Source organism: Podarcis vaucheri, assembly GCF_965113315.1.
Source record: "Podarcis vaucheri genome assembly, chromosome: 13".
NCBI lineage: Eukaryota > Metazoa > Chordata > Lepidosauria > Squamata > Lacertidae > Podarcis > Podarcis vaucheri.
In genome coordinates this window covers 29,325,052-29,339,036 of record NC_138751.1, presented here as the reverse complement: position 1 = coordinate 29,339,036, position 13,985 = coordinate 29,325,052, and the positions used below count along the sequence as shown (strand labels likewise).

At 46.5% G+C, this 13,985-nt stretch overlaps 1 protein-coding gene across 1 annotated transcript in view; it reads right to left on the bottom strand.

Moving 5' to 3' along the window:
* Positions 1–473: 473 nt before the first annotated feature.
* STARD3 (StAR related lipid transfer domain containing 3) overlaps positions 474–13,985 on the bottom strand; it is a 28,758-nt gene continuing 15,246 nt past the window's right edge. Inside the window, exons 8-15 of the mRNA XM_082196884.1 lie at positions 13,152–13,204; positions 9,890–9,982; positions 9,144–9,206; positions 8,117–8,212; positions 7,168–7,247; positions 6,983–7,087; positions 4,276–4,369; positions 474–3,146 (exon numbers count right to left, since the gene is read on the bottom strand). Of these exons, the coding sequence (XP_082053010.1) occupies positions 3,042–3,146; positions 4,276–4,369; positions 6,983–7,087; positions 7,168–7,247; positions 8,117–8,212; positions 9,144–9,206; positions 9,890–9,982; positions 13,152–13,204 (689 nt within the window). The 3' untranslated portion in view covers positions 474–3,041. The remainder of the gene's footprint in view (positions 3,147–4,275; positions 4,370–6,982; positions 7,088–7,167; positions 7,248–8,116; positions 8,213–9,143; positions 9,207–9,889; positions 9,983–13,151; positions 13,205–13,985) is intronic.

Below are 13,985 nucleotides of genomic sequence, written 5' to 3'. Positions count from 1 at the left end.
TCTAAATGTAAGTTGCTAACTGGTGTTATCAGATCAGACTCTCTATATTAGAATTTTCCATCTGTAAAATGCTGAACAACAGTAAATCTGCTTCCCAGGATTGCTCCTAGGGCAAAAGCAACAGAACACTCTGAAATTCCCAGGCAAATGATCTGGGGAGGAAATCCCAATGAACACAAAGAGATTTGCCCCTGGGAAAGCAGGGTTGCAATCATGCTGCCAAAACGCCAGTAAACTGTGTAATTGTTTTATTCCACTTTCCAGATAATTACTGTCTCCCAAAGCAGCTCACATAAGTTAAAAGAGAGGAGGAGCAGGAGCTAGCCTGGAACACAGGGTTCAGCAATTAAGGTAAGAGTCATATCCTCAGTGTGGTATTTTTGAGTTGGTAGATTAGCTCTGTTCTTCATGGATGGAGATTCGAAAGTGAAGGGATATCCCATGCTAGGCAGAAAGACACATTGAGCCAGAGGAAAGTTGTCACTAGATTTTATTAGATCAAGTAACAAAGAATCAATGCAAAAGGCATATGTGTTATTCAAGTGGCTTTTTAAATGAGGTGTGCAGGTCCACTCCCCATGAACACATAAAAGAAAACAGTTTCTGTGCATTAGATTCACAAAGTCTGTAAGCCTCCCTTTTCACAGTCCATTTGAAATGCTTACGAACAACCCAAGGCGCTTTAATAAGATTAATAGCCGATTCTTAGAAACGGGAACTCGGGCAAATCTCCGATGCTGGCAAAAAATGCAGAAATATTGTAAAGCAAGTCACTTCGGACAACTTCCCTGGATGGCGAGCCTCTTTTTCATCCCTGGAAGCCCATCGTGGTGTCTGGAAACTCACCCCACCCCGCAATAGGAAAAGCTTCTTACAAGCCTCCCTATTCCGACAAAGATATCAGATGGAGGGGACAGGACTTCCTACAAGTTCCACCCACTGCACAAAACACACAAACTGAGGCAAGGCAAAGGGGAGAAACCAGTATACAAAAGTATTGGGGGGGGGGGCTCAACTGCTGAAAATACGCCTGCAAGAACAGGTCTGGCACACATGCTAGCTGCCCCGTTGTTGTGTAAGCCAGGTGTGCAGTTTACTCCCCCAATAAATCCAGTGCAGAATATATTTATTTGCTTTCATTTCAACCTTTTGACCTCAAGTCCTGCCTTGGGGGTCTTAAAATGCACCGAGCGAGCAAGCAGCCATGCGTGACTCTCGCTACAAGACTAATTCTGATTCTAGAGCCTCTAAAAGTGCAGGAATTGCTCGAGAAGTCACCTCCCACACATACGAGCCAGATTGCAGTGGGATGGGAGAGAACACAAAATATCTGCCTTAAGGCTGCAATCTCTGTGCAGTCCCCCATACTACTTCTGCTGAAAGTGGTCCCGCTGAAGTGGAGAATCACAGGAGTCAGTGCGGTTTAACCCAAATGGCTTTGGACAACAGTTGACATTTGAGGCCAAGAACTTTGGACACTTCTGGTAAGTTGCATGTTAGCTCTGTGCCAGGATTATTGCACTTACTATGTTGAAGCAAAGGCATTTCACTTCTGCCCCACCCTCCTGTGTCCCAAAGCTGATCCTCTGAAGGGATTAGAAATGTCGATTCCACTCAAGGCAATTTCAGTCAATGGCAGACCAAAAGGCCTGGAGATGTTATGTCCACCACATCTCCAGCTTTCTACACCCAAGCAAGGCAGGGTGTGGGGAGAAAGACACAGAACTCAAGGCTCTGAAGATTGATTCATGAGCTACGTAGTTTTTCACCTGGAGAATACTGGTTATCAACAGCGAATGCAGGAGAGCAGAGGAAGGCAACTTAAGGATTTTGGGGAGCGAAGGAAGGAGGTTAATATAAACATCTGCTCTGGTGATAGGTCTATACTAGTCTCACTTCTATGGCAAACCCAGTTCATGCTTCATGAAACAACAGGCTGCTTTCAATGCTTAGCTCCGATAGGCACCAGGCAGGAAGTTTCCAAGGATGCTCCTCCACTACACACACACACACACACACACACACACACACACACACGGCAGATAAGGGCTCTGGCCTCTCTATATATTAACAAGTCAATAGAACCGATTATAGATCTTGGCCTCCATTACTAACATTTGAAGCCTACTCCAGAGTGATGAGGCCACAATCAAACCCAGGAACCACCAACCAACCACTGGGTCAGTTTAGTCTACGGAAGCTTATTTTAGAGTCTTTGCTACTCATGGGTAGGAGGAGAAACTGGAAAATAAAGCAACACGGAACTGGGAACAGCAATGCTTTCAAGCCAAGGTGTCAGTTTTGGTGCACCGCTGAAGACCAGGTACTTGACAGGGGGCAGGAGATTTCGTTCTCTCTGGCCATTACCAAGCATACAATAGGCAAATTTCATCCAAACATTCGGGCAATAAAACCTCCTGACGCCCTCACAGCTATGCCGAAAGGTGGACGACCAGTAGCAGTGCCTGGGACACTTTCTGGCTTAACCTGCTGCACTTCAGCCGTGCGACTGTGTGTGCAGGTTATCTGATGGTGCACTTCTGTTCCGCCATGGAAGGCAACTAGATAAGTTCATGGACACACAAATCATGATTACACCCAGGGAGAAAGGAAGGGGGCTATACAGGTAAGCACTTGGCAGGTTCTGGAAGCATGATCATGAAGGAATTTGGCACATCGGAATCCATACATGGCTCAAGTTCTAGTAGCAATGTTAACTTTGATCATCGGTGAAAGGCTGGAAGAAACCACCTCGGTGCTTCTCACCAATTCGCTTGGGCACGGACCACCTGCTTTGTCTCGACCTCCCTCTTGCCATTTGGTCATCACCTTCAGCCCTTTACCTGGCTGACAACCTGAAGACACAAGGAAAGGCTCTTCAGCCTGATCCAGAACGTCAGCTGTGAGATTTTGTCTTTGTTCTCTGGCAGGAAGAGAGAGAAGAAGAAGAAGAAGAAGGAAAAAAGATACTCCAGTTCTTTGGACCTTGTTGGGTTTGAGCACGCTCAAAAGGCAACATCAGAGCAAGGAGTTCCAAGAACCTAAGATCTCGCCATGACCTCCATAACACGTTTGCGCAGGTGGAAAACAAATTCCGTCATGGTGGCGCTCAAGCTTTGGTTGATGAGGTAGCGGGGAAGCCGGCCCTGCAGGAAGAGACGAAGGATGAAGCCAGAGAAGAATCTTCAACACTGATACAGGTTCTGAAGCTGCAGTGGTCTGCCTGGCCCAAACTGGCAGCATTTCTCAGGTCTTTGCCCAACATCCCCTTTGCTTGGAGATGCCACTAAATGAACCCGAGGCATCCAGTGCTAAGCATGTGCTCAACCACTGCTCTCTTTAAGCTGGGGCAGTAGAAATGAACATAGGAATATAGGAAGCTGCCTTATGTTGAATCAATGCTTTGGTCCACCCACCTCAAGGGTGGGCAGTAGCTCTCCTAGTTTTCATAAGAGAGCGCTTTCCCTATATCTACCTGGAGATGCCAGTGGCTCAGCTTGGGGTTTCTCCACATGCAAAGCATGAGGTCTACAATGGTGCTATGGCTCCTCCCCTTAAACCGTAGGATTAAGAGAATGCCACAGAGAAAGGAACCGCAGAACTGAGCAATTTCTGATCCCAGCTGGCAAGCACGATAATCCTTAACTGTGTCGGTGGGTTGTCAGTCACACTGCAACATTTTGTTACAGGTAATACTGTTATGTTAGCTATAAACACCACAGGATAGTATTACTACTACTATTACTACCACCACTACTACTATATTTATTAAATTTGTACATTGCCCCTATACCCATAGATCTCAGGCTGGTTCAATGTAGAGTCTCCTTAAAATCTCCCTCTTCCCTGCATATTCCTCTGTTCAGTACCTCTCTCTCATCTCATCGGTCCAAGTTATATCCCCAAACAGGGCACTCATTGCCTAGCAAAGCTATGCAGTTGGTCTGATTCTGCTTTCTGGAGGGAGAGCAGCCCTCGCCTCTTGCTTGGACCGTTCTCCAAGACACATCTTGATCCTCAGCAGTACAACCACATACCACATTCATCAGAGGGGAGCAGGAATGGATTTCAACGGCACTACAGCATCTGGGCCACATTGCCGTTTGATTCACGTGCAAAACGTCTAATCAGGACCCAGAAGTTTCCAAGGTTTGAGACCTTGGAGGTGACAAGGAGCCATTTAAAAAGCAAAGCACAACAGTGGTAGAGCAGGAGAGAAATGGTCACAATCTGGCTCATTCAACTGAAAACACTCCAGGACAAGACATGCCTTACCTTGAGGTCTGTATTGAGTATCCAGAACAAGGTACAGAGGTTCGGATTAGTGGGACATTTCAGAGCAACGAAACCACCTGGACCATTTTCCGCTCTGGAAAAAACCAACAACAAGGGGGCGGGGAGGGCGAGAGTTGTCACAGCAGAAGCAATTTAATAGCTGGTTGTTACCTAGAACAGATGTGTGGAGCCACATGCCCAGAAGCTGAATGTGGCCCTCTGTGTCTCTCCACCTGGCCTTCCAGACTCCCTAAGCCATGCCCCCTCTCCCCTGGCTTGGCCCGGAAGTGTTCTTTCCTGATTGGAATGTGTCCTTGAACTGCAACCATGCCTCTCGCTGGTCTGGCTGGAGAACGGAAGAGTTTTGCAGAAACCTGGCCTTTTTCATTGGTGGAATATCTGCAAGAGGAATACCCATTGCCCCACCTACTTTTGCCTGTGGCCCCACCCCATCCCCATCATGCAACCCTTGGAAGGCTGCCCATGAAAGAATTGGGCTTGATATAGAAAATCCTGTGCCCAAAGCAGTGTACTCTGAAATCATGAAAATATCAAGCACATACCAATTTCCCCCCTCTTATGAGTAACTGAATTCCCCCCACCCCCCGATACGGTTTAAGAGCCACACATTTTTTCAGCCCCCTACAAAGAAACCCACCACAAAGAAGATCTTGGCAGGTCTCCTCTTCCATAAATGTGACACCATGAGACAGAAAACCCCTCCCTGAGCACTTTTCCGAAGATGCTGATAAATGCAGCAGGGGTTTTATGACATGGGCCATAGAGGAATGAGTTGTTACAGTTAACTTGGGCCCAGGCCAGGCCATTAATGTGGCCTAGGACCCTCGTACCTACGGGACTGCCTCTCCTGGTATGCCCCACGGAGGAACTTAAGCTCCATAAGTAACACTTTGGAGGTCCCAAGCCGCAAGGTGGTTAGATTTGTCTCAGCTAGGGCCAGGGCCTTTTCAGTACTGGTCCTGACTTGGTGGAATGCTCTGTCACAAGAGACTAGGGCCCTGCGGGACTTAACATCTTTCCGCAGGGCCTGCAAGACAGAGCTGTTCCACCTGGCCTTTGGTTTGGACTCAGTCTGACCCTTATGTTTCCCTCCCCTTATTGTTTTGATTTATGCACTACTATTAAAATGAGGCTGCATTTTAAATTATATTTTAACCCGTATTTTAATAAATTGGTTTGTTTGTTTGTTTGTCCCCCCCCCCATTATGTTTTATTGTAATTTTATTGGTGTTAGTCGCCCTGAGCCTGGCTCTGGTCGGGGAGGTATAAATAAAATTTTATTATTTATTTTTATTATTAATAACTTCAGAAGCCATGAGCATCTGTGCATGTGCTGCATTTCTTTGGGAGTGCCTCAGTTCCCATTTAAAAGAGCAAGCTCCTGTTTTACTGGAGGAGTGTGTTTTCTGTCACCGAAAGCAAGTTTTACAAAAGAAATCCTAAGTCATCCCTGCACCCCCATCCAAGGGAAACTAAACCCAGCTGTGTAGTGCCCTTGGAACTTCTTGCCTAGCAAAGTGGAAACCAGAAAGGCAACAGCAGTTTAGAGGGAATGGTGTTTGGGAAGAGAAGAGCAGGGTGCAACAGGTGTCATGCCTGTTCCATTTCAGTGTATGGACACCTGAAGTAGAAAACTCATATTTTCAACCACTTCCCACGCATTTCAAATGCTAGAAATCCAATCAGCTTGATCAAGACAAAGAGACAAGGCGTGTTGTATTTCATCATGCGCATGCGATTTGGGGAATGTACGCTGCCCTTCTCACAGATTTCCCCCAACAGCTACGCAGACGCTGAGCTAAAGGCCAATGACTTTTTAATGCTGTTAGTCAGAAAAATGAAGTTGGTGAGCAACGACAACCTGGCTGGTCACCTGAGGCAGAGGCTCTGAGAACAACAAAGGGGGCCTTGGTGCTTCGGCAAGAGCTCTGCTCATCACAAGACAGCAGCTGGGAACCATTTCGTTGAAAAGCTGGTTTGAGTGGACACCTCAACACCCGCAACTTCCCCAAGGATCAAGGGTTACTGACTGTCAGTCACATGCAAAACACCTTTCTTGTTTCCCCATCTTCATGAAACCTTCCCCTACTGTGCTATTTAGCACTGAAGAGCTCAGGTTTAGTTCTGGAGAAGGAGAAAGGGAAAAGGTGCCCTTTCCCCTTTGCTTCCTCCTAAAACATCCCCATACAGTACAGGGAGGGGGATATTTTAGCCCTGTGGTGCAGATTCCTCTGAACCTAATGTCCACCTCTCCAGGATAACAATCAGAGGTTCAGCCAGGCTAATTCCCTCTCTCCCCAACCCAGCTTAGCATTCTGTTGGTTCTGGAAGACATTCAACATAAGTCCGTGGTTAACCAGGTTGTTAATTCCCTCCCCTCTTTTATTTATTTATTTTTTATTTCTAAATATCTTAGGAGTCCCCCTAAATTATGCATAAAACTACCATATAGTTTCATGTTGTCTCATTTCACATTACATACTAGGCTACCTAGTTTTAGAAGTATCCAAGGTCTTATTTTCATTTTGGGAAATGCTGGTGTAATTTGCATTGTGTCTTGTCCATGAAACTTTTTATTTTTCAGAAATTAAAAGTCAAAGACTTATGCACGATTTAAGCCGGTGCATCAGAGGAAACCTACAGGTAGTAAAATAGATCAAAGCACCATCCATAGGACTCTTTATACCTGACATATTTGGAAGTAGGGGGACGTGCGCTGTGAACTGTTGCCATCCCTGATGAAATGTACCGGTCTCTCCTTCTCTCAATCCGACGCACATTTATGAAGTCCCTGGGAACACAAAACAAGAGGTCATCACCCTCCTTTAAAAAGAAAGGACTGTCAAGGGTCGAGGCCAAACCAGGACTCACCTGGGTGACACAACGCCAGCAGCAGCACCAGCTGCCACATCGTAGGATACAGTTGTGTTGTCATCAATCCGTTGCAAGATCTGTCGAGAAAGAAGAAAAACGAGATGCTTCCCTCTACCTCTGCTGACATAAATCTATCTAAGAAAACACAGCCTCTCTCTCTCTCTCCAGGAATACTGCCTATGGGAAAGACAGAGACCTGATGGGAAATGTTCAACACCTTCACAAAAACAATTCCCAGTTAGATGGGGGGGAAACTGTGATATCATTTGGTTCAGTTGCGCACAGGGCTCCGTGTAGTACTTTGACATCAACTAAGACAGAAGGACTCATGCTTGCAAGAAAACAAAATCTAAAAGCTGCATCACGAACAACCTTGCAGAATGCCACAGAGAGCCTTAAACAGGGTTGGGTTTATCCCATTAGATGGTTTGCGCTTCTAAATCATTTTGCCACGCCTCAGTTCTGTTTCAATTAAATGTGAAATTGTTTGCCCTGTGTGCCTGCTCCCTCGCAGGCACTTCAGGAAGAAACCCCACAACACAGTGCAGAAGGAGCAACCCATCCCTCAGCCATGCAAGGGGCAAAAGCTTCCCGGTTCACGCTAAGAAAGGTGAAACAAGGCACTCAGTGGCAGCTTCATCACAAGCAGCTTCTGAGGAGCTCAAGGAAGTATGCAGAAACTGTAGGACAGGAAAAACTTGAAAGGTTGCCACGTCCAACAGAGATCAAGGAAGGACCTCAATATACAATCCACCCTAGCCCAAAACTTCCCCCCTAAGTGGGCAACACAGACAACAATTCACAGCAGTGAGAGATGCACATACAAAAGGTTTTCGTTTGTTCCTGGTTTTGCCCTCATCAAAGACTAGAAGAGATTGAGAGTGACTAAAGCCAGGAGTTAAAATTTAGGGATAAGTAATTAGCAGCTGAGTTTGCCAAGACCTACCTGGCATGCTAACAAGGTTTTATTCCACAGGACCATCTTCTCCGGCTGAAGAATCATCTCCTGGTAAACTATCTCGGCAGGACACTGTAGAATTGCCTGCAAGGGAGGGAGGCTTGTTAATCACCCAGCTCTCTTTTACTAGCTCTGCCCTGTCCCTCTGAGGGGGGGTTGCCTACAAAGTCCCCCAAGGGATGCAAAGGGAACCTAGCTAGGAAGAGGCGACAAGCACACCCCCCCAAAGCCTCTGAAGAGTCCTAAAGAGCCTTGAATATGGGGATGAAAGGGGCAGCAAGAATGGATAGAGGGAATAAATAATGAAAATGGATGAAAATGCCTTATTTTTGCCTTGTGGTTTTTCCTATGCCTTGCAGGGCATGGGGATGCCTGCATGGAGGATGCAAGAAAGGTCATTTAAATGAAGACTCCTTTGATGTGTGAATTATGGGTGCGCATGTGGATGTATGACTGTGACTTTGGCCTAATCTGTAGCTGGCAAGTAGACCATAGTAAGTAATGCCAAAGGGACTTCAGACCTTGGGCTGAAAAAGGTTCCCAGCCCCGATTCGTTGAAAAAGGAAGACCGCTGCCACCCAAGTTCTCCAATGGGAAAGTTTTCCAAGAGGGATGAAATTAACCTAAGCCAATGGAAACTAAAGGATGATCTCTGGGAAGCTTAGTTACCCCGTGGCAATGGTCTTATTTCCACTGGGCAGCTCCCAAAAAATGAAAACACAAGTTCAGTTCATTCTTGGCAAAGCGAGCAGAAACAAAAGTTTGTTTCGCTGCTAGAAGCAAATTAACACCCCCCCCCCCAATATCCCCAAAGAGGAACCCAGACAGAATGGACGGCTGCCTCACCCATTCTGCTTCCTCTCCCCCAATCCTACAAACAACACTCCTTCCAGATTTTAATTCCTGTGCGACAGCCTCCACACCACCTCCCAATCTCTTTTTAACTGAAGGTGCAGGAGGAAAACTGCAACTTCTGCAAGTCATTGGCTTCAGAGGAAAAGTCAAGGCAACTTACCTTCAGGATGAACACCTTGCCGTAATATGGCATTTCCAGAGAGTGAACCGTGTCGCCAAACTCCTGCATGAGAGGATGGAGGGCATATGAGTTCCACAGTGGAAGGGCAGAGCTGCTTTTGTGCAGGACTGCGAGAACTTCCAGCACTGAATTAGGCCTCTTGCCCATCGCTAGGACACAGGGCTGTTTAACAGCATGCAAATATGCTACCCTCTCCTCTAAGCGCCAGGTTTCAGGGCTGCTATCAGAAGATGCACAAGTTCAAGGTAGAAACTACAGTAGGAATAGCAAAAGCAGGAATAGCAAAAAAAACCCCACCAGGAATAGCAAAAATATGCATCTTAAAAAAAAAATTCTCAAGAGAGGATGAGGGGTGCCGAGTCACACAACTGCAGCATTACTTCTTTTTGAAAATTAAAACTCATCATCATCATTTTCTATGCTGTTTAGTTGTGAATAGGCTTTTAAGTGGTGTGAAAAATAAAGACAGTACCGCTATTTCACCATGTGGGGGAGGCATTTAAAAGAGCAGCTACCGAAGAACAAGGCTCTCTCATCTCATGGCAAGGCTCCCCAAGATTCTTAAAAGTAAACATGCTAAGGTTACACGCAGGGAGAGCCGAACAGCCCTACCCAGCTTAAAATAGACGATTACTTCTTTTCGAAATCTGATCAGAAGAGTAACACCGCTTCCGCCCTCCCCCCTGCAAGGGCGATAAATCATCTTTCAGGAACCATAAACTTACACTGCATCTCTCAAACGTCCAGTTCTCCTCTTGGGCTAAGATCTGGTCGACCACCTCCATTGCTGCTTTGCCTTGTTGGATGTATTCTCTTTCCTAGGACAAAGCTAACAGTCAATTCATTTCCTATGACAAACAGTCCACAGTTTAGGGATAAAGCACCAGTTCCACATCCTCTGAGCTGCATCCAATGCTAGTCCCGGGCCCCGTCTGCGCTATACGGTTAAATCAGCACCATGCCACATTAAACAGTCATGGCTTCCCCCAAAGAATCATGGGATCTGTAGTTTGTTAAAGGTAAGGTAAAGGTAAAGGGACCCCTAACCATTAGGTCCAGTCGTGACTGACTCTAGGGTTGCGGCGCTCATCTCGCTTTATTGGCTAAGGGAGCCGGCGTACAGCTTCCGGGTCATGTGGCCAGCATGACTAAGCCGCTTCTGGCGAGCCAGAGCAGCGCATGGAAAGGCCGTTTACCTTCCCGCCGGAGTGGTACCTATTGATCTACTTGCACTTTGACGGGCTTTCGAACTGCTAGGTTGGCAGGAGCAGGGACCGAGCAACGGGAGCTCACTCCGTCACGGGGATTCGAACCGCTGAAGTTCTAATCAGCAAGCCTTAGGCTCAGTGGTTTAGACCACAGCGCCACCCCATTCTCCTCAAAAGAGCTACAGTTCTCAGAGTGGTTATTCCCCACTTCTGGGAATAACAGCTCCAAGGGGAATAATGGCTCAGTACCTTTAACAAGGGACGCGGGTGGAACTGTGGGTTAAACCACAGAGCCTAGGACTTGCCGATCAAAAGGTCGGTGGTTCGAATCCCCACGATTTACCTTTAACCACTCTTAGCACCCTTAATAAACGATGGTTCCTGGGATTCTTTGGAGGGTAGGCAAGTGGTATGACACTGCTTTAAATGTATAGTGCAGATGAGACTGTACTCAGAGTAGACCCACTGAAATGGGTGAAACCAAGCCTCTCCACCAGCCTAACACCCCCCTCCCCAGCTCGCTTTCAGTGTTGCCTTTCTGCTTCTTCCCATCCCCACCTGGCAGCAGAGGGAGAGCTGCTGCAATTCAACTAGGTAAGTATGTTAGCGTGGCTTATAATATGGATGCACTGGCTGTCGTTCAATTGCTCACATGGAGTGAGCAGCAACTATCTCCAGGCAGGATAAGGTCCTCCCAGGATGTAGGCACGTACCCAAACCACATCAGCAATGACCCATAAGTTCGAAAAAAACCAATAATGGTCTGGGAAAAGTATAATTGTAAATGGACTAGCAATGTTTTAACTGATTCTAACACTGCATTTCTGCAATGTCGGAACCTTGTGGTGAAGGGCAGGTAAGAAATCATAAAAGTAAACAAATGGCAATGTACAAAGCAAATTATTTGGGATGCTCAAAGTGAAAATTCAGTCAGCTGCTTTGGATTAATGCTGCCCCCTAGTGGCCAACAGGAGATGAGAGAAATGTACACATCATAAAACAGACTTCTCTCATTCATATATATATATATATATATGACCTGACTTCCACAAAACAAAGATTGGGATTCTGAGAATTCTGAAGCATTTCACACTCTCCTCACAGAGTTTGAAGGTAGTTAATCAATTTGATAAGTTAACTATAAAATTTTGTTATAATCAAGACTCCAAGGCTGCGTGTTGGTTAAAGAACAAGAGAAACAATTCATGTTTTTCTGGCAGTCATCTGAACCTTTACCAAAAGACAAGGAGAATGCTCATTGTGTGCGTGCGTGCATCCACGTTACCTAAAATAACACAATGGATGTGCTACTGTTGTGTCTGCAGTTGCACTGCAAGTTGTGAGAGTGGTACAGGCCTATTTAAAATTACTGATGCCTGAAGGCATTGAACAGGTCGGTTCTGGAAACCAAAGTACATTGGGAACATAAGAGTGGGAATTATATTATAGTTACTATGAAATGTGCATGCATTAAAAACAGGAACACAGCGTGCAGAAATGAATCTTATTTAAAGAAGCTTTTGGAAGAATGAATGCATACACAAAAAAGTGTGCATAAATAATGTCATTTATGAAATTCAATTATTGCTTTTTAAAAAACTGGTGACTGGGTGCGAGTACATACAACCAACCAACCAACACTTAACCACTACAAACCACCTGGAGCTAGACTTAAGCATACACTAGTTTCATTTACCCATCAACGTGGCTCCCAGAGAGGACAGTGGGCGTAACACAGATCAGGGGCAAATGGAGGCTGAGAGACAGTGGATTAGCTGAGTTACCCCAGCTTCTTCTCATAGCCAAGCCAAAATTTAGACCAGGGGCTTTCTGGCCCATGCGATTAGCCATTATGCTACACACCAGCCCCTCAACAATGCATTACCCCTCTTGCTAAACTGAGTATGTGCCTGTGATAAGCATTTTGGTGGGCCACGTATGCTGCTGAAACATTGACGGAATGTATCCTGTCAAGGGAAACAAGGTCAAGGTCTATTAAACCCTACCTATAAGGCATGAAGGAGCTGTAGGAAACAATTGTGCTTGCGAGATGCTGTCCATGCAGCCCCCACAACACTGAGGTGTATTTCTGACCACGCTAGCAATCTTTGGAAACTGAGGCTTTTCCAACTGATTGAAAGTAAACGCGAAAGGGGCTACATATTGCTGCTCAGGTCACATAAAGGCTTACCCAGCGGCGTAGGAAGGGGGGTGCGGACTGCCCTGGGTGTCATCACTGACAAATTGGCAAAAACATGTGTTTTTAAAATAAATAAATAAATAAATAAAGGGCTCACAACACTTTTTTAAAATAAAAAAACCCCAAAACTCCTGCACCCACTGCACACCCCTTCCTACGCCACTGCAGGAACACTCTTCCCCTCGAGTGATTTCCAGAAACCAGAAGCATTGCTGCCTCCAACTTTGCAGGCAGAGCACAGTTATGGCTAGTAGCCTTTGACAGCCCTCTCCTCCATGCATCTGCCTAATCCAGAGGCGTGGCTAGGTGAGGCGGGGGGGCACTGGGCGTCACACCACAGGGGCTGCAGCATGCCTGAGCCACTCGTCTCTCCTGAGGGGGAGGCGGTGGGCGGACTGCCTGCAAGCTCTGCGCTGCTTTTTCGAGTCTGCCCACCACCTCAGCCGCCCTATAGCTGAGGGGGAGGCTGCGGAGAGGCTCCACGCAAGCACGCCCTGCCTTGGCTTGCCTTGCCATCATGGGCAGCTGGCTGCAGGATGCACTGGGCACCCGAGCAGCTAGCTACGCCACTGGGCTTACCTGGTCAGTTAATGTCCTCTTTCCCAAAAGTTCATCATCTGAGTCATCTGATCCTAGAGAACGAGGGGGGAAAGGAAACGTTTAAAAGTTAAATGATGGGAGATCTGGAAGTGTTAAGCATAGGATACAAAGCAGCATTGCACAATTCCAAGGCTGTTTGTTCACACAAGTTCATCTTTAGGAATGGCTGCTGAGCAAGGGTCATCCAGTGGCCAGAGTAGTAGGAATTACCCACCTCCAGGCAGCCACTTCTCCTGGGTTTCTGCCTGAGTCACTGGTCTTAAGTGTGCTGCCTGACTGGAAGGAAGCCCAGAGCAGTAATTCACACAGAGATGCAACATGTAGCCTCCTTAGAGGATGGACAATAGTGCTACATCTCTGCATTGAGACTGAGTGACAGATCCCAGTGTCACTAATGCAGATACAACAGAATTACCTCTTCCCAATTCAACTTCTGCAGAAGACAAGTAAGGCCAGAACACTGGATTATGCAAAGACGCAGTGGGCTGCCTCCTGCGTGGACAGGAATATACAGCCCATAGGACCTTTTGGTCCATGTATTTCTTGCAACACACTATTATCTCCCAGGAAATAGGCCGAGAGTTCCTGAAATAACCCTTTGTGCTCTTCCTCTCTCTTGTGAACGAAAGCATGGATACTGCAGAAATGGGGCATATGAGATGTACATGTTATGACTGGCCCCTTCTTGTAACACAGAAGTTAAGAGAGCTTGGCTGGGCTCAAACAAGCTATAGATTACTGCAACTCAGAAGACTAGTGGCAATCTCGTGTGTTTGCAACTTTCATATTACACTCTGTACACATTAACTGACT